Source organism: Silurus aristotelis, assembly GCF_946808225.1.
Source record: "Silurus aristotelis genome assembly, chromosome: 4".
Taxonomy (NCBI): Eukaryota; Metazoa; Chordata; class Actinopteri; order Siluriformes; family Siluridae; genus Silurus; species Silurus aristotelis.
In genome coordinates, this window is record NC_139577.1 from 10,550,819 (window position 1) to 10,569,988 (window position 19,170).

At 36.3% G+C, this 19,170-nt stretch overlaps 2 protein-coding genes across 4 annotated transcripts in view; one reads left to right on the plus strand and one right to left on the minus strand.

Annotated features, from left to right (window-relative positions):
- The window catches only part of actr2b (actin related protein 2b), a 129,545-nt gene that overhangs the window by 19,085 nt on the left and 91,290 nt on the right, over positions 1 to 19,170 (minus strand). The gene's annotated exons all lie outside the window — the stretch shown is intronic.
- On the plus strand, positions 158 to 19,023 carry phf10 (PHD finger protein 10). 3 transcript variants are annotated; one of them, XR_014533280.1, is made up of 13 exons: positions 158 to 283; positions 1,411 to 1,517; positions 2,441 to 2,571; positions 3,253 to 3,336; positions 6,131 to 6,273; positions 7,587 to 7,736; positions 11,151 to 11,260; positions 13,072 to 13,225; positions 14,147 to 14,266; positions 17,058 to 17,166; positions 17,963 to 18,151; positions 18,533 to 18,718; positions 18,795 to 19,023. XR_014533280.1 is itself a non-coding variant. In XM_083540025.1 (12 exons), exons 1-12 carry the CDS (start codon positions 215 to 217, stop codon positions 18,616 to 18,618), a joined length of 1,452 nt encoding a protein of 483 aa, XP_083396151.1. In that variant the 5' UTR covers positions 158 to 214; the 3' UTR covers positions 18,619 to 19,023. The 3 variants fall into 3 exon arrangements, 2 of the variants coding, with proteins under 2 accessions (XP_083396151.1, XP_083396152.1); XM_083540025.1 differs by having other exon boundaries at positions 18,533 to 19,023; XM_083540026.1 differs by having other exon boundaries at positions 207 to 1,249; positions 1,307 to 1,517; positions 18,533 to 19,023.

A 19,170-nucleotide genomic window follows, 5' to 3' on the forward strand; every position in this document is an offset into this window, starting at 1 on the left:
AGGCAGTAATTATCTTAAGATTTTCATACACTTTTATATACTTGAATACAAATAATCACTCATATGTGTTAAATAGAATCTGCATCGTTATTCATTAATTTATTGAACCCGCAATGAAGAATTGAATGATTCCTGCTGGTTACAGGCGGAACGCTTCTTTTGTTCGCAGTTTCCAACCGGAGTGTAATTATTGTAATGGTCCGATTAAATTAAAATGGCGACTCTTCTGTCTCCGAGGCAGTGCGATAGTAATCCTGCGACACCCGGAGCAGAGTCCTTAAAGGTATTTGCAATTATTGCGCAGTGTTGCTTACGATATTTTCCCCTCAGGGTTTATGAATTATGTAAGAAAATTAGTGGATAAGTCAAAAACAAGTGCGTGCATCATACCGGCTTCTTTGTGTCTTGCTAGGTTGCTAAGCTCCAGGCCTGGCTGATTGTATTGCCATACTAATATAAAGATTTGCGATCAATTTGAGAAGCACCAAATCTCGCTCTCTGAGAATCAATTCAGACGCCATCGATAGTGAGATAACCAGCAGGCTGTTTACTAGCATCGTCGAAAGGATGGAGTTTTGTACTACTCAGACCTTCTGTTTACAATAGGGATGGGCGATGCCATTTATTTCTTTTCGATTCCCTACGAAGAACATTGATACCGTTAAGACCATTTGATTGTTAATATCGATACTGAAACCAAGATCAGTTCTTATAATGAAATGAATATAATGTTTCTGTGCAATTTTACAGTCTGTATAGTTTTTAAAAGCCGCTATTATTAATATAATTACAGTTGCTTAGATTTCTTCTGTTGTAAAAAAAAAAAAAAATAATAGAATGAATCAATCAATATATTAAACAAACGAATCAACTACCCAAACTGTATGCAAATTGGCACAAAGTTTTCTCTCCTGTGAAAAAAAGAGAACGCTGTTGGTTTTCCTTTAAGTGTGTGTGTGTGTGTGTGTGTGTGTGTGTGTGTGTGTGTGTGTGTGTGTGTGTGAACCCCCGATAATTCGCGGCTCGGAAAATTTGCGGGTTGTCATTTGGAATCTAACTAATAGCAAGTTGCGGATTATCTTAAAATTCGTTGGAATCCGCATCGGGACCGAATGTTCAGGAACGTTAGGAATAACATTTTAAAATATGCTTTCACTAACACATTTTGTAACATTTTTAATACACATTATTTCAATAAAGTGAGATACTGTCCATAGGTACAAGGTACCATAGGCGCTGCGGTGTTCCAGTGGACCATATACACACACACATACATACATACATACATACATACATCAAGGATTAGTTACGGTTTGGTTTTGAAACGGTTAGCTCACATCAGTGATCTGAAGCAAATGATCAGATTCAAATTTCCTATCATGATGATGATGATGATTATTTATTTTTTAGGAAGACACAGAAGAAAATTCGAGCGATGGAAGCCAGGCACCCAAGAGACGCAGAATGGGCTCAGGGGACAGCTCGAGGAGCTGTGACACTACCAGCCATGAACTGGGGTATGAGCTTTTACCCTGTTTAAGTCACTGATTTCATATTTCACATGTTGACAAGCATCACATCCAGACATGATGTCAGCTCCTGCTGTTTTTTTATTTTTTATTTTTAATCTGAATGTTAAGTTTTAATTTTTTTAAAGCCACAGTGACACTGTGCTAAATCTAGTTTATTTTTTATACCCCTGGAATTGTTGTGTATGTTTTGAAGTTTAATAAAAAAAAAATTATAATAAAAAATAAAAATGCACTCCAGTGTGAGGCAGAGACTAAACAAATTTGCGGTCCGCCATTTAATACGTTCCTGAGGGAACTCTGATTGTAACTATGTTCCGCACCAAAAAAGGATGCAATCGGTACACCTGTGTACAGAACGGAAAGCCCCGTACTGAAAAATTTCGGTACAAATACGTATACCTTTACACACCTACAATTTGTACCGTCTGAATTTAATAATTAAGACTATAAATCTCCATTAACTCTATGATGGATAGCTGTATTTAAACAAAAGTGTACTATATAGAGGGGTTACCTGCATCAGGGCTGTCTATATGCCCAGACATTAACTATTAACACTAAAAAGGGGTTGCAAGTGTGTGGAAACTGTGCTTCACAGGTGGAAAAGTGTTTAAAAACCTTTGTTTTTCATTTAATTTATTTCAGTAGCTATCAGGCAAAGCTAGTGCAAAAAAAACTATAAACCAGTTTTGGTGTTTTTGTATTGTTCCAGCATATTGTAATTAAATTAGAAGTTGCTCCATGTGGTATTTTGATTAGAACATTCATATGTATGTTGTTCCTGAACTTCTCATGCATTGTGAGAAGCCACATAGGCACATCTGTTTAGAGATTACTGAAAATCCTGTGGCTTTTGCGATCAAATTTCTTCCTCTTTTACATTTTACATTTTCTGTGCCTTGTTACAGGCCGACGTATTTTCCTGCTGAGAATCTGACTGAGTACAAGTGGCCTCCGGATGATACAGGAGAATATTATATGCTGCAAGAACAAGTCAGCGAGTATTTAGGAGTCACCTCGTTTAAGCGGAAATATCCAGGTAATGCCCAAGTATGCATCTCCCACACATGCGTTAGCGTATTACTCTGCTTCTAAAAGGAATGACCTGGAATAACTGATATAAATATTGCTTTTATTTTTGTCTTCTTAAGTGACAGACGTACATCATTCGTATTTTTAGCATTGTTCAATTTAAACATTCGACACAAACACACATGCTTGGGACAACTAAACCATGCTCCTTCTAAAATCAGGGTCAAACTCTGAATAAAATGCCTCTTCTTATTTAAATGTTCAGTGAAAAGTCGGATAGCCTGAGCTTCCTGGTCTAGTCTGGTTTGCAGCAGCATGTGAACCTGTGTTGTTGGTAGAAAAAACTACCAACAACAGAATGTATTTAGTTTTAGAACACGACAATTAACGGACACACATTTGTTAGGTTTTTTTTTTTTTAATGGTTAATTATTAGTAGGTAACTACATCCTGGCATTGTTTTCTGCAGAAGAAAAGGCATTAGAAGTGTATAGGCATGGAGAACAGTGAAATTATATTTTGTTTGATTTCAGTACTCTCATTGCAAAATAATTGACCTTTTAACTTTTGACCTTTTGATCCACAAATATTTTGTGTGTGTGTGTGTGTGTGTGTGTGTGTGTGTGTGTGTGTGTGTGTGTGTGTGTGTGTGTGTGTGTGTGTGTTTTAATTAATGAATTTTTTTAAGACCTGGAAAGGAGGGACTTATCTCACAAAGAAAAACTTTATCTTCGGGAACAGAATGTCATTACAGAGACGCAGTGTACACTAGGTAAGCTTTTCTCCAATGTATAACAAATCTTAAACTTATTTTCAATTGGGTCAGTACAATTTAACCATTTAACAATAATAATAACAATAATAATGTTTTTATATGTTACGGTTAGGGATTGAAAATTCTAAACCAAAACCAAAAATTCAGGATCACTTGTCCGAAAACCGAAACAAACAAATTATTTAAAATACTTTTTGTATATTGATTTTATTAATATTAGACTTAAAAATTTTATAAATCTGAACTGAAAAACTAAAATAATCACACTGAATTTTTTATTGAAAACATCACACAAATTTGATAAAAAACATATATACTTATATAAGCATATTTTGGGTTTGTATTTCATATGTGTCATTTTTAGCCTAAATTTTTGCCAGCCGAAAATTTGGTGCATCCCTAGTTACGATCATTATAAATTTCTTTACTGATCTCATATCATTTTTTCATAAAAAAAAAAAAAGGGCTGTAGCTATCGATTGTTTAGCTACTAATTGCGTTAGTAATCGTTTATTCTAACAATTAATTGAGTAATTGTATAAGTGCTTTTTCTTTTTTTTAAGAGCGATACTAAATATACAAGACAAAATAAGACTGGTCTCTTAAAATGATCATGTAAGTTGTTTCCTTTTCAGAAAAATATACATTTTATTATAAAAAATTGCGTACAAGAACATCTGTTTTTTAAACCCATTTAGTGCATTTAATTGCCATAATATATCAAAATAGAAATACAAATATATAAATAAAAAAAATCATTTCAGATTACTCCTTTTTATTTATTTATTTATATTTTAAATAAAAAGTAAACACACTATACGATGTGTTCTTTGTGTTTTAGTTTGAAATGATTCCAAACTATGGAAACTTGCCATTGTTTTCTTTGGCCTGAATCTTGTGGAAGGCCGTTTTCGCCACATAAAAAATGTTTGCCTGATTCCGAAATTTTTCTCTCAATTCCGAGTTTATTTCTCACAATTCTCACTTTATTTCTCGTAAACATCCACCATTTCTGGTGCATCTACTGGTAACCATGTTCGGTCTCCTCTCTGTAGAGTTCTCTACAGGGATCGGAGGCTTAGTTTGATACCATGCAATTCTATTGTTTTATTGATTGTATTTAATTTTCAATGTTGAAAACGTTCTAGCACTACAGAGGGAGTGACACTGCCCGATTGGCAAAAAAAAATAAAAATCTGAATTAGGCAGTTATTTTTTTTATGTGGCAGAAACGGGCTTCCAAATGAATCTTCTCCTCTACTCTGCAGTGTGTGTTTACCTGTCCAGAGCATTCCAGAGTTAAGCAGGTGGTGCATTAATAATACTGGTCTGCGGGGAAACACAATGCTCTGTGTAGTTAAATGGAGTAAGCGATTTTTTTTTGTATTCAAATTACTCGTGTTACTCGAGGAATTGTTTCAGCAATACTGTGGTCTGTTAGTAAGATATTACTGAAATTATATACAAGAGGTCGACCAATAGTGGATAGTTAGTTTATCGATACCGATAACTAGGTTTGATCATAATTGCCAATAACCAATTAATCAACCGATTTTAAAAAATGGATACTGAGTAAAAAAAACACTCCATGTAAAATAGTATTGAACTTTATTGCAAAAATAAAAAAACATTACTGAATCATGAAAATGTGCTAAATGAAACAAATGTGAATAAATTATTTAATACATATAATTGTATAATTAATAAATATAATTTATCGGTCACCGTGCTCTCTCCATGCAGCACGCAGTCTCTCGAGTAAAAACAAACTGCACGGTGCATAGGCGATTCGCCTCTAGAGGCCGCTCTCGTAATGACAGCAGAAAAACTATTTGGATTTTTGCCAGTCGCTGACAGTTGTGATTAATCAACTATTGGTGCCAATGAATCGGTTGACCTCTAATTGCGATCATTTTACCGTTCTTTACTGATCTCTTACTTTATTATATCTGGATTTATTTGGTTTTCTAGTAGGATAAATTTTTTTTATTTTATATATAACATACACAAATATTAAAATGTACAGGTTTATATTGTGACAAGCTATATGGACAAAAGTATTGACACCTGTATCTTCCAATCATATGTTTCCTCTCCAAACTGTTACCACAAAGTTGGAGGGAAATAACTGTACATGTGTTCAGATGTGATAGCGTTTCATTTTTCCTTCGTATAAATTAGAAGACCCAAACCTGTTCCTGCATGACAGTGCCCCTGTGCACAAAGCCAGCTCCATGAAGATATGGTTTGCATGTTTTGGAGTGGAGGTCTTATGCTATAAAGCTCTGCCATAAAGCTCTGAAGCTATTACCTAATTTTGGATGAATTTGAGATTTTGGATGAGGTGAGGAGGCTCCCCAGGCCTCCTCACCTCACCTACATCAGTACCTGACTTTACTAACACCCTTGTGTATGAATGAGCACATATCTCCACATCCACATTTCTAAATCTTGTGAAACATCTTTCCACAATAGTGGAATTTATTATAACAGCAAATAGAGACTAAATGTGTAATGGGATGGGTTAAAAAAAAAAAATAAACCACATACGAATCTTATGGTCAGGTGTCCAGAAACATTTGTCCGTATAGTGTAAAAATGTCTTCAAGTACAGTTATACAAGCCGAGGTTTTTTTTTTTTTTTTGGCCATAATGCTAAACCTGAATTCTAAGTAAATTTTTCATTGGAATTTTAATCTTTAGAATTGTCCTAATAAATTAGGTATTGAATAAAAGCAGCTGGTCAAATATAAGGTGTCTGCATTTCTATGATTGATTTTGTTTCTACTAGGGCTTACGGCTTTGCGCAGTGACGAGGTTATTGATCTAATGATTAAGGAGTATCCAACTAAACATGCTGAGTACTCTGTTATACTTCAAGAGCGGGAGCGGCAGAGGATCACCAAAGAGTACTCAGTGAGCACTCTAAATGCGGTAATTAACGTTTATTTTATAAACTTATTTTAGTTCTGGCCTATTCAAATTAATATTTTATATCAAAGCTGCTGGATGTAGAGGATTTATTTCTCCTTTCTGGTAGGCATATGATATTGATATTGATAGGCATTTGATATGCACATACATGTTTCAGAGCATATGATGATGTGGTGTTCATTGCTGGTTCAGGGAGCTCTCTGGGTGGTGTACCCCTAGTATGTCTAAATCATACTTACACCAGAAACTTTAACAAATGATTTAATTAAATCCCCAAAACTCCTATTGACTTACATTAAAGGAAGATTTGGAGCCTGCCCTTTAAAATGACTGATTAAGGCAACTATCGAAACTCTCACGAATCTATTCTCTCCATTTCACTCATCGCTGTACCATATTGTTTACCCATTCTCTCCACCTATATGTACACTTCTAACATGATATTTTACTAAATGTAGTAACAAAAAAGTGTTTATATTTCCTGCAAATTATTGTACTGCATACACAAGTGTTTTAACGCACGCAAGCGCATTCACTCATCAAATCCCACCGCACTCATTTGTATCAGGTCCCGCAGTACTTCCGCAGGAGTGCAGAGCTCTAATCTAAACTCCTTCATGTTGGGTGCTGGGTCATGGCATGCACATGATTGTGTCATCTTTCTCATGTAGAATGAGTGTGGCTCTGACAGAAATCCAGGACCAATCCCCTACTCGGAAAATATGTACTCCTTCTAAATCAGCTCTTAGTACTAACAGTAAGTTAATGATTAAAAGGTGATGCTGTAACAGCAGAGACAAAGCTCCTACTTTCCATAATGTCATTCATTGTCTCATCTCTCATTACAATAAATGCAACATATCTGAAAATAAATACGGACGAAAAACGTGATTTAAAACGTGCATTAGAGGCCTTCTCCAGCTTAAATGGTGTGAGTGGTGAGTGGTCTTTGGAGGTGCTTTTATAGTGCCAGTTGTGTCTGTTGCCTGTTTATCATATCTTCAGGGGAGTATGGTAATACAAGGTCTGAACTGAGCCTTTAGTTACCAATTCAAGGCTAATAGATTACTCTCTCCCTCTTGCCTGATATAACATAGTTGTAGTTGTAGGTGTGGAGCCTGGATACTATCATTCTTTTGCTTCCAAACCATTAGAAGAAACATAGAGTAGTAATTTAAATATTGCCACTATTTTTTAAGAGAAAGGACAACGTTAAACTAAAATGTTTATATTTTGCTAATATTTCAACCTGCTTTTTCCATTTAGATATATTTTTATAATGCCTTTTTTTTTTATGTCTTTTGGCTTTGTAGCAATTGCAGCAGCAAAATCCTCAAAAGGTTGAAGCCAGCAAAGTACCAGAGTATATCAAGAAAGCGGCCAAAAAAGCAGCAGAATTCAATAGTAACTTCAACAGAGAGCGAATGGAGGAAAGAAGAGCCTACTTTGATCTTCAAACACATGTAAGACTGTGTATACAGCAGGGTGAAATGGAACGGTCATATCTGCATAGTTTTAACGTTTCTGTTGAGAGGTTACAGTTAAGGAATTATTATATCAGATTTTAATCTAAGACTATACAACACAGATCAGCAGCAAACTGATGCACTGCCTCGAGGCATAGTGTTTTAGCTACATTTTTTTAACATGTGAAAGTGTATGCAGAGATTATTAGTGTTCATGTATTCCTTTTTTTTTTTTTTTTTTTAGTAATATGTTTAATAACATTGGATTTTTTTTTTTTATTGATGAATGAAAGTCTGATGAATCACTTTGATCACACAGGTTATGAACTGGTAATGTTTTATCTTTGTGTCATTTAAAACAGTCATCCATTTTTTTCACATTTTATGTTTATTTTATTTCACGTCATTAGATATAGGCTTTTGTACTCTTTTGATGAATCTGTGCTAGGATCCCTTTAGAGGCTATATATCGCTAATTATGCCCATGCCATTCTTTTAGAGGTCTGATAGTGGATTTTACTGATACTGATAGTATCATACTTGCAGAATCCGATTAATCAACCCATAGTTTTTTTTTTTATGTATAGTGAGGAAAATAAGTATTTGAACACCCTGCTATTTTACAAGTTCTCCCACTTAGAAATCATGGAGGGGTCTGAAATTGTCATCGTAGGTGCATGTCCACTGTGAGAGACATAATCTAAAAAAAAAAAATCCAGAAATCACAATGTATGATTTTTTAAACTATTTATTTGTATGATACAGCTGCAAATAAGTATTTGAACACCTGAGAAAGTCAATGTTAATATTTGGTACAGTAGCCTTTGTTTGCAATTACAGAGGTCAAACGTTTCCTGTAGTTTTTCACCAGGTTTGCACACACTGCAGGAGGGATTTTGGCCCACTCCTCCACACAGATCTTCTCTAGATCAGTCAGGTTTCTGGCCTGTCGCTGAGAAACACGGAGTTTGAGCTCCCTCCAAATATTCTCTATTGGGTTTAGGTCTGGAGACTGGCTAGGCCACGCCAGAACCTTGATATGCTTCTTACAGAGCCACTCCTTGGTTATCCTGGCTGTGTGCTTCGGGTCATTGTCATGTTGGAAGACCCAGCCTCGATCTATCTTCAATGCTCTAACTGAGGGAAGGAGGTTGTTCCCCAAAATCACATGGCCCCGGTCATCCTCTCCTTAATACAGTGCAGTCGGCCTGTCCCATGTGCAGAAAAACACCCCCAAAGCATGATGCTACCACCCCCATGCTTCACAGTAGGGATGGTGTTCTTGGGATGGTACTCATCATTCTTCTTCCTCCAAACACGTTTAGTGGAATTATTACCCAAAAGTTCTATTTTGGTCTCATCTGACCACATGACTTTCTCCCATGACTCCTCTGGATCATCCAAATGGTCATTGGCAAACTTAAGACGTGCCTGGACATGTGCTGGTTTAAGCAGGGGAACCTTCCGTACCATGCATGATTTCAAACCATGATGTCTTAGTGTATTACCAACAGTAACCTTGGAAACGGTGGTCCCAGCTCTTTTCAGGTCATTGACCAGCTCCTCCCGTGTAGTTCCGGGCTGATTTCTCACCTTCCTTAGGATCATTGAGACCCCACGAGGTGAGCTCTTGCATGGAGCCCCAGTCCGAGGGAGATTGAGTCATGTTTAGCTTCTTCCATTTTCTAATGATTGCTCCAACAGTGGACCTTTTTTCACCAAGCTGCTTGGCAATTTCCCCGTTGCCCTTTCCAGCCATGTGGAGGTGTACAATTTTGTCTCTAGTGTCTTTGGACAGCTCTTTGGTCTTGGCCATGTTAGTAGTTGGATTCTTACTGATTGTATGGGGTGGACAGGTGTCTTTATGCAGCTAACGACCTCAAACAGGTGCATCTAATTTAGGATAATAAATGTAGTGGAGGTGGACATTTTAAAGGCAGACTAACAGGTCTTTGAGGGTCAGAATTCTAGCTGATAGACAGGTGTTCAAATACTTATTTGCAGCTGTATCATACAAATAAATAGTTTAAAAATCATATATTGTGATTTCTGGATTTTTTTTTTTTTAGATTATGTCTCTCACAGTGGACATGCACCTACGATGACAATTTCAGACCTCTCCATGATTTCTAAGTGGGAGAACTTGCAAAATAGCAGGGTGTTCAAATACTTATTTTCCTCACTGTATGCTGGTAGAAACAATCACACTGAACTTATCTTATTACAAAGATAAAAGCAATTTAAATGCCCTGTCCTTTGTAAAGACATTTAAAGATGTAACTGAAGTCAATAAATACTTTAGAATTATTGTTTATTTCTTAATTACAACATTTACTAATACATTTTAAACTGAGTTAGTTTTTATTTTATATGTTAACTTTAGTTAATGGACTATGAACTACCGTATTTTCCAGGATATAAGCTGCTACTTTTTTCCCACGCTTTGAACCCTGCGGCTTAAACAACGAAGCGGCTAATTCACAAACTTAAAGCCAAAAAAATGAGCCCCATAACATTAGACGAATGAATTTGCCGAACGGGCATGAAAAAACGCACTTCACCTGTGTTCTGAGTCTCACGGCATCGGGAGAAAAACTTCACCGATGGTGATTTTTAAACGCACAATGATGCCAAAAGACAAACTCCCAAGAAAAATAGTTGTGAAAGGAAGGAGGAAGACAGTGAACAATGACTTTCTTGGTAGGCTACTGTTTAGATACAAGCCGTTGTAACGAGTTGAGTCTGGGTGAAGGGAGAGCTCGCTAACTCTAGTTGCAACAGAAATCATATAAGCACACACAGGTTTCCAAAACTCGTGCTTTTTTATTTTTCTTGGCAAGGGGTAAGTCAAAAAAACTTAGAAATGAGCATCAGAAAATAATAAGGACATATTCCTCGGTCTTGCATACATGCAGTAATACCGGAAAAAATGCGGCGGCAGGCTATTCCCAAAATGCCGCTTTGCTCTTAAAGGAGCCACAACATATTTCACCCAGTACACCGTGTTACAGACACTGTCTTTCGTTAAAGCCTGTGTAACGTTCATTAGTTTCAGTGTAGACAATATAAAAATCTAAATAAAAATCTTTGTAAAATTCAGGCTTATATATGGGTGCGCTTAATAGTCCGGAAATTACTGTAATCATACACACAGTGCGAGGTGTCAGTGACTCGCCTCTAGAGGCCGCTCTACTCTCTTCCGTGTTACGCTTGAGAAAGTCTACTATCATTGTGTATTTTTAAAAAGGTTTTGTTTGTTTGTTTATTTATTTTTTGCCAATAGGTCCAGCAATTTACTATCGGTGCCGATTAATAAGCAAAACCTGTGGCTCTGTCAAACTCTAATTTCTTTAGACAATATGTTGAACTGAAATGTCAAACTTTTTATTTTTTATTTTTCCCCCCACACAGATCATTCAAGTACCTCAAGGGAAATACAAAGTCCTCCCACCAGAAAGGACAAAGACTGGACCCTACCCAGTTGCTCTTATTCCAGGACAATTCCAGGAGTACTACAAAAGGTGTGATAGAACAATAACACTGAATTAACTCCTATATGTTAGTGTAGTTACACTGATTAAACCTGATCACAGAAGTAACATTGTAGTCTACGTTCATGCCTTAATGTTTTTTAATCTTCAAATTTATTTATTTTATTTTATTTACTTTAAGTACTAAGTATAAATGTCTATATGTCTTTGTATATCAGGTGCAGTGGTGGACAGTAACAAAATAAATGTAATTATTTTCTGTATTTAAGTAGCTATTTCACGTATCTTTACATTACTGAAGTATTTTATTTTTTGGGCAGACTTTTACTTTAACTTCGCAAAACGTATTTGAGTAAAAATATATTTGACTTTGAAATGTAGTGATCAAGCCACCAATCAGTTCAAAACAAGTTAAGTTGTTAAGTTAAGTTATTTTCCTTAACATTCTACAGACAATACCCCATAATGACAATGTAAAAGAAGATTGTTTGAAATCTTTTCCAGTTTGGAAAAAAATAATTAATTACATGTACATAAGTATTCACAGCCTTTGCCATGATGCTCAAAATTGACCTCAGGTGCATCTTGTTTCCACTGTTAAGATGTTTCTACAAATTGGATAGTCAACCTGTGGTAAATTTAGTTGATTGGACATGATTTGAAAAGGCACACACCTGTATATATAAGGTCCCACCAAGCCATGAAGTCCAAGGAATTGTCTGTAAACATCAGACAACAGGTGACCAAGAACCCGACTCTAAAAGAGCTTCAGCGTTTCTCTGTGGAGAAACTTCCAGAACAACAACCATCTCTGCAGCACTTCACCAATCAGGCCTGTATTTTAGAGTGGCCAGATGGAAGCCACTGCTCAGTAAAAGAAACATGACAGCCTGCCTGGAGTTTGCCAAAAAGCACCTGAAAGATTCTCAGACCATGAGAAATAAAGATTGAACTTTTTGGCCGTAATGCCATGCATCATGTCTGGAGGAAACCAGGCACTGTACCATCCCTACAGTGAAAGCATGGTGGTGGCAGCATCATGCTGTGGGGATGTTTTTCATTTGCAGGAACTCGGAGACTAGTCAGGATGGAGGGAAAGATGAATGCAGCAATGTACAAACACATCCTTGATTAAAAACCTGCTTGAGTGCTCTGGACCTCAGACTGGGTCGACGGTTCATCTTCCAACAGGACAATGACCCTAAACACACAGTCAAGATAACAAAGGAGTGGCTACGGGACGACTCTGTGAAATATCCTTGAGTGGCCCAGCCAGAGCCCAGACTTGAACCTGATTTGAACATCTCTGGAATGATCTGAAAATGGCTTTGACACTCCCATCCAACCTGATGGAGCTTGAGAGGTTCTGCAAAGAAGAATCAGAGAAACTGCCCAAGAATGGATGTGCCAAGCTTGTAGCATCATACTCAGGCTGTAATTGGTGCCAAAGGTGTTTTCAGCAAAGGGATAAGGCAAAGGCTGTGAAGACTTATGTAGGTGATTTTTTTTTTTTTTTTTTTTTTTTTTCCTTCTTCTTCCGTTTTTTATTTTTAATAAACTTGCAAAGATTTCTAACTTTTTTTACATTGTCATTATAGGATATTGTTTGTAGAATTTTGAGAAAAATAATTAATGTAATCCATTTTGGAATAAGGCTGTAACATAACAAAATGTGGAAAATGTGAACCGCTGTGAATACTTTCCTGGTGCACTTTACAGTTCAGCAAGCAGAACATTTTGGGAGAATAAATGATGGAAGAAACTCCTGACTCTTACTTGCCACAACACCCGTGGCCTTATTTGCATACAATCACATATGTATATCCTGTTTGTGCTTGCAGGTATTCTCCTAATGAGCTGCGCTATCTGCCATTAAACACAGCTTTGTATGAGCCTCCACTGGACCCTGAACTGCCTGCACCAGAGAGTGATGGCGATTCGGATGATGGCGAAGATGGAAAGGGGGATGATACCAAGAAGAACAAGGGCTCATCTGTAAGATGTTTTTATGTTTCTCATTGTTTTTATCAGCTGTAGATGGGGACAAACATTCATAATATTACAACCTTAAAACCAATGAAAATTAACACTTTTTTTTATTTATGAATTTTTTTTATTTTTTATTATTGGTACCTGCTTACAATTTTAAAGGAGGACCACATTAAAATTTTGTTAGGCAGCATCACAGATATTGCATTTTTTGTTTGGGAAAACTAAGGATTTCTTTCAACAGAAAAGCATTCGCCTCATCATCCAGAGAACACAACTTTGAATGAAGCAACAGCCATCATTGTTCAGAAGTCCATTAGAGAAAAATTGGCTGTGTTCTCTTTGAGGGAGGGAAACCAACTTTCTTTCTCCTATTAAAGTGACCCTAGCCCATTATTGGTTCCTATGAGTGTGTTGAGGGGCACTCCATTTTTCGTTTCATTGACTTGCCTTTATCTTTTTATTTATTTATGTATGCATGCATGTATGTATGTATGCTTGTATGAATGCTGAAGACCAGAATGCAAATATCCATAATTAAATATATTTCACAGTATAAGTTTTGGTGACCTCTTACTTTATCACATAATCACATGAATTTGTCTCACATGAAGACCCGTGACCAATAGAAGATGGACCTGTCACCTGTGCTACCCCTTCATATGCAATATAGAGGAGGCATTGGTTATTGCCGTGTAAAGTATACTGTTTTATGCTGCACAGCTTAAAAGAATGTAAAATCTAAAAAATCACTTGTTTGGTTGTCGCTGAAATTTGCTGCAGAATCTCGTCCACTTTGATTGGGGTAAGAGACTTGAGTCTATGTATAGGATTAGTCTACTAAGATGCTGCCATGCCTAATAATAGATGACCGTATTCAATATATGAGGAATCTTAGATGTTAAAACTGTTGCATTTTTCACACAGGACAGTTCAACAGGAAACACCTCAGACGGAGACAGCCAGGACAGTGGGGTCCAGTCCAAAGGCAAAAGCAAAGACGCCATTCCACGCTCCCTCCAACACAAATCTGTTCCTGGGTACAAGGTAGAAGACAAAAGCCCCTGATATTTTTTTCTTCCCCTTAATTTTGCCTTCCTAGTTTTTTTCTAGCACTTTCACATGAGAAATCCACCTCTTTTCAGCAGACCTGAGTCTGTGCGACGCTATAATTTTAAACAACCAACATATGCTCACACACATACAGGCAATTTTCCCCCTTTTTTTTTTTTGGGACTGCAATCATCAAGGGAACTTTATTTTCCAATAGTGGTACTTGTTTGGTACCATGCAGTCTTTTGAGAGGTCACTTTTTCAACACAGACTTTGGGAGCAATAATGTTCATGCCAGTAATGTGGCATTGTTGTTACTTTAAGGTTTTAATGCTGAGTTGCACACATTGGTTTTCATTTTATTTTTTATTTTATTTTTTATCTTTTTTATTTATTTATTAGCAATTTACCCCTACCTTATGAACAAATGTTAAGAAATACCTCTTGGTCAGTTAAGCTGAAAGTTGACATGATTGGCTGCTTATTTTTAAAAGATTTATATTTATTATGTGAAGAAATTAAGCTTACACTCCTTAAACAAACAAATGCCAGTGATGTTAAAAAAAAAAAAGATTTTAATTTGGATGATATTTTTCTTAAAAAAAAGTGTTTTTTTTTTTTTTCTCTGGTTAAAGAAACGGTTAAGAATATCAGTCATTTTTCAGTGGAATTCACCTACATGATGTTGTAGCATGCAAGTGTTTCACATAACTGTTCGACATGAAACAGTTCTGGTCAAATGATTGGCAATGATTCTGTAGTCGACCAGCCAAGCCATGTTTGCTTTTCATTTTAGCTTTTAGCTGTAGTGAACTTATTAGTTATATTCTGCCTCATAGCTCCAAAACTGAAAAAAAGAAACTTAAGACACCAGTTATTTCTTGGCTGATCAGCATTTTTGTTTTTGCTAATGTCAAAGCACTTTGGATCAACAAAAGGTATACCTTCACTAGGACAAGCACTGTTTAAAAAAACAAAAAACTAATTATAAGTATTTTGTGGAAAAGGTTTGCACATCTCAGTAATAATCAGTGTTCTGTAGTTCTTCTAATCCTTTCATGCTTTGTTGAGTCGTTACCATTACAGGAGTCTCTGCCTGTGTAAAATTTGTTGTTTTCATAACGTTCTTTTCTATCGAGGCCTGCTTTTCAATATAAATCCAAATCGCTTATATTTTTTGCACAAACAAGTTATCAGATCCATCACTCTGATTCTAACATATCTACCTCATGAAAACAGACCCTATTCTATAAAACTAAAAAAATTGTCCAGGTTTGCAAGGAACCATGTCTATATTTCCTACAAACTTGCATTTGGTTTGTGCTGCAGTAGCACATATAACAAACATTTAGGAAGATTGTAGCTGTTTAATGGTTACAGTATCACTAAGCTGCCACTCTGTGCTCCAGGGGTACTGTTTTATGGCTGACCCTGCGCTCTGACCCCAGCTTCCAACATCGCTGGGATATGCGAAGAAATAACAATCAAAAAAGTATTCTTTAAAAATATTAATAAAAAAACTGCTATTTAGTGTACATTTGCAGCATGTTTGAATGAATAAAAAAAACCCATAAGACTCATTTTAATATGTACCACTTATTATTAAACATTTGTTCCTTCTCTACAAATGCCCCCTGTAACCCCACTTTAAAAATAAAACACTACCAGAATATATTCATAAATCGACTAAAATGCAATTATTTTGTATATTATTAGACATTATTTTTTTTGTTAATCATGCCAGGTACAGCTTCTGTTGATCCATTCTCTGTACATGATGATAACGTACTTTTCATCTCTTCTCCAACTCCTTGTCCTTTTTGAGTGTTCCAGTGCAATGTCTTTTATAGTGATGATTGTTTCCTCTGTTTGTAATGCCTTTTCACTGCATTAGAGCATCTCTTACTGTGACCGAATGAAGGCGTATATCCTGATGTTGACTTAACTGCAAGCTTTATAATCAGTGAAACATTGTCTGACCTGCAACTTGCCCTTCCAACTTTGCATTTGCTGATGTCCTGACTCTGCTCTTTCTAGCAGTTTTTATAGTTTGGTCTCTGACCTGTTACACCTGCATATTAGTTAAGCGTTTGAATAAAACAATTTCAAAGAAAAGTAGATTGCAGAGATTTTTTTTTTTTTTTTTTTTTTTTTTTTTGTGGAAAATATTTAGCCTCATTTTAAATTAAGTGTTTCATGTGTGCTCTTAAAGCATGAGAGATGAAATGCTTTTTTTTTTTCCTTCCATTGTTCCTTTTCATGTTAGTTATGACATTGGTTTTGGATTTTTGGTAAGTGGAAGCTCATAAGCCGTACTTGACAGTAAGGAAATAAACATTTTGCCCTCTTGGGTAAAAGGACACTGTACAAAGTGTTTGCACCTATTAGACTGTTATAATTATGTTTCTGAGGTTTCATGAACAAAACTGCAAACAAAACTGAATAATTCTGGTTTTATTTGAGATGCATTTATTTAATGTGTCAAAGAAAAGTAAAAACACAATACTTACTGCTCTGAAGACACAGCTGTATATTTACGATCTTAATGCCATATGACCCCAGACTGCTATCTCATATTCTATGTGCCTTCTGCCACTGATTTCCTAAAATCCTCACACTTATCGTGCTGTTTAGGTTTCTGTACTTTGGCCTTCACTGAAGACCTGAACTTATGAAAAGTCTTATTAGTATCTTGGTGTGTACGGCCCAGGACCACAGAGTCTTATGGGAAATGTAGGACCTTTTGGTTGCCATGGCTTTTTATAGCATTGCTCTGCCCTTGCAGCCTAAGGTCATTCCCTATGCTATATGTGGCATATGCCAGAAGGGTAAGGAGTCCAACAAGAAGGGCAAGCCGGAGACACTCATCCACTGCTCTCAATGCCAGAACAGTGGTAAGTAAATACTTCAAATCCCTTTTTTGCCTTAAATATTTATTAAAAAGCATACACTATATGGATAAAAGTATTGGGGCATCTGTTTTTTTTTAAATCTGTTACCAGAAAGTTACAGGTACACAATTGTATAGGATGTCCTTGGATGCAGTTGCATTAGGAGACCCAATCCTGTTCCAACATGATTATGATCCTATGCTTCACATGGCTTGGAGTGAAAGATCTTGAGTGGCCTGTTCTAGAGCTCTGACTTCAATCCTATTGAATACCTTTGGGATGAATGTGAACACTGACTGCACTCCAGGCCTCCTCACCTCACCTTCATCAGTACCTGACTTTACTAATACCCTTGTAGAATGAGTACAAAATCTCCAAATGCACACTGCATTTAAAAGTGGAGATTATTATAACAGCAAACGGGACTAAATGTGCAATGGGATGTCCAGAAAGCAAATATGAATCTTATAGTCAGGTGTCCACAAACTTTTGTTCAAATAGTGTAACATTACCCATGTTCCTACAGCTGTGCATTTCTAGCATTTTTATGAGAAAGGGATTTTTTGTAGACATGGATGATTTTTAACAGGGTTCAAATTAAAAACTTATTTAAAAATAAAATAAATAATTGAGGTTTAAACTTATTTACTTCATTTGTAGATTTTTTTTTTTCCATCTTGTAAAAACACAGTGGGGGAGGCGGTATCCGTTCACGTCCTCTCCGTCTCTGCTCATTTAAGTTGAGAGTGAAGTTTGTGCGTATGTATGTGCATTGAGGGAGAACTGTTTGTGTATCCAGGTCACCCGTCCTGCTTGGACATGAGCGCAGAGCTGGTGGCACTAATCAAGACGTACCCATGGCAGTGTATGGAGTGTAAGACATGCACAGTGTGTGAGCAGCCCCATCACGAGGATGAAATGATGTTCTGCGATACGTGCGACCGTGGGTTTCACACCTTCTGTGTGGGAATGGACTCTATTCCACTGGGTAAGCGACGCCCACTCGTTTGGTTTAATGTGCGCTTAGTCACCATTCTTGGTTACTACATATCAGATTAATATATTCCAATTTGTTCAGAGAAACCAAAATGGCTTTGAAATAATAAAAGTGTATAGAATTTCATATGCTTCACTTGTGACTGCAGTACAGTTTTTAAATGGAAACATTATCCGCATCAATAGCCAACGGTTTCTAGAAGCTCTTTGATAGATGTAAAACAATTGCACTCTGTCCTGTGATCTTCAGCTTCATTACAGATGATTCATTCATATGCTTTTCTTACTGAACAGCTTTAAGTCGTTCAGTGCGGAAATATTGTGCGTCTTTCGGTTGCTTTGTCAAATTATGTGCTCTTTGTTTTTGTTTTAGGTTGTTGGGTTTGTGATTGCTGCCACAAGGACATTTCATCACCCAAGAAGAAAGGCAAAACGCCTAAAAAATTGAAAAAAGATTAGAAAATGCCAATTAGGGGTGTGTGTGTGTGTGTGTGTGTTTGGCAGCTTATCTTGATCTGTAACTGAAAGACTAAACATACATTCTTTTGTGTGTGGGTGGGTGTTTTTTTTTTTTATTATTATTATTTTTTATTATTTTTTATTATTATTTGTTTGGGAAGGCTAATAACGCACAGCTGTTTCTTTTTTTTTTTTTTTTTATTATTATTATTTTTTATTATTATTATTTGTTTGGGAAGGCTAATAACGCACAGCTGTTTCTTTTTTTCTTTTTTTTTTTTTTAATAACTCTTTGTAAAATAAAGTGCAAAATGTCCCCGTATTGTGTATCTCCCTTTAGTCAGGACTATTTTGCTTATCATGACCAAAAGGTAGCAAATGTCTGAAATAAAGAAAACAATGGTGGTTTGCTGGTGGTTACTATTTTGTAAGCTCTTAGAAATCTGTGCTTGATTTCCTCCAGTATGAAAGCTCTGATGAGGTTAAGTTTGATTAAGCAGTGATATCAGGCACCTGGCAGTTAGTTTCTGTAATCAGGTCAAGAGGTTAAAT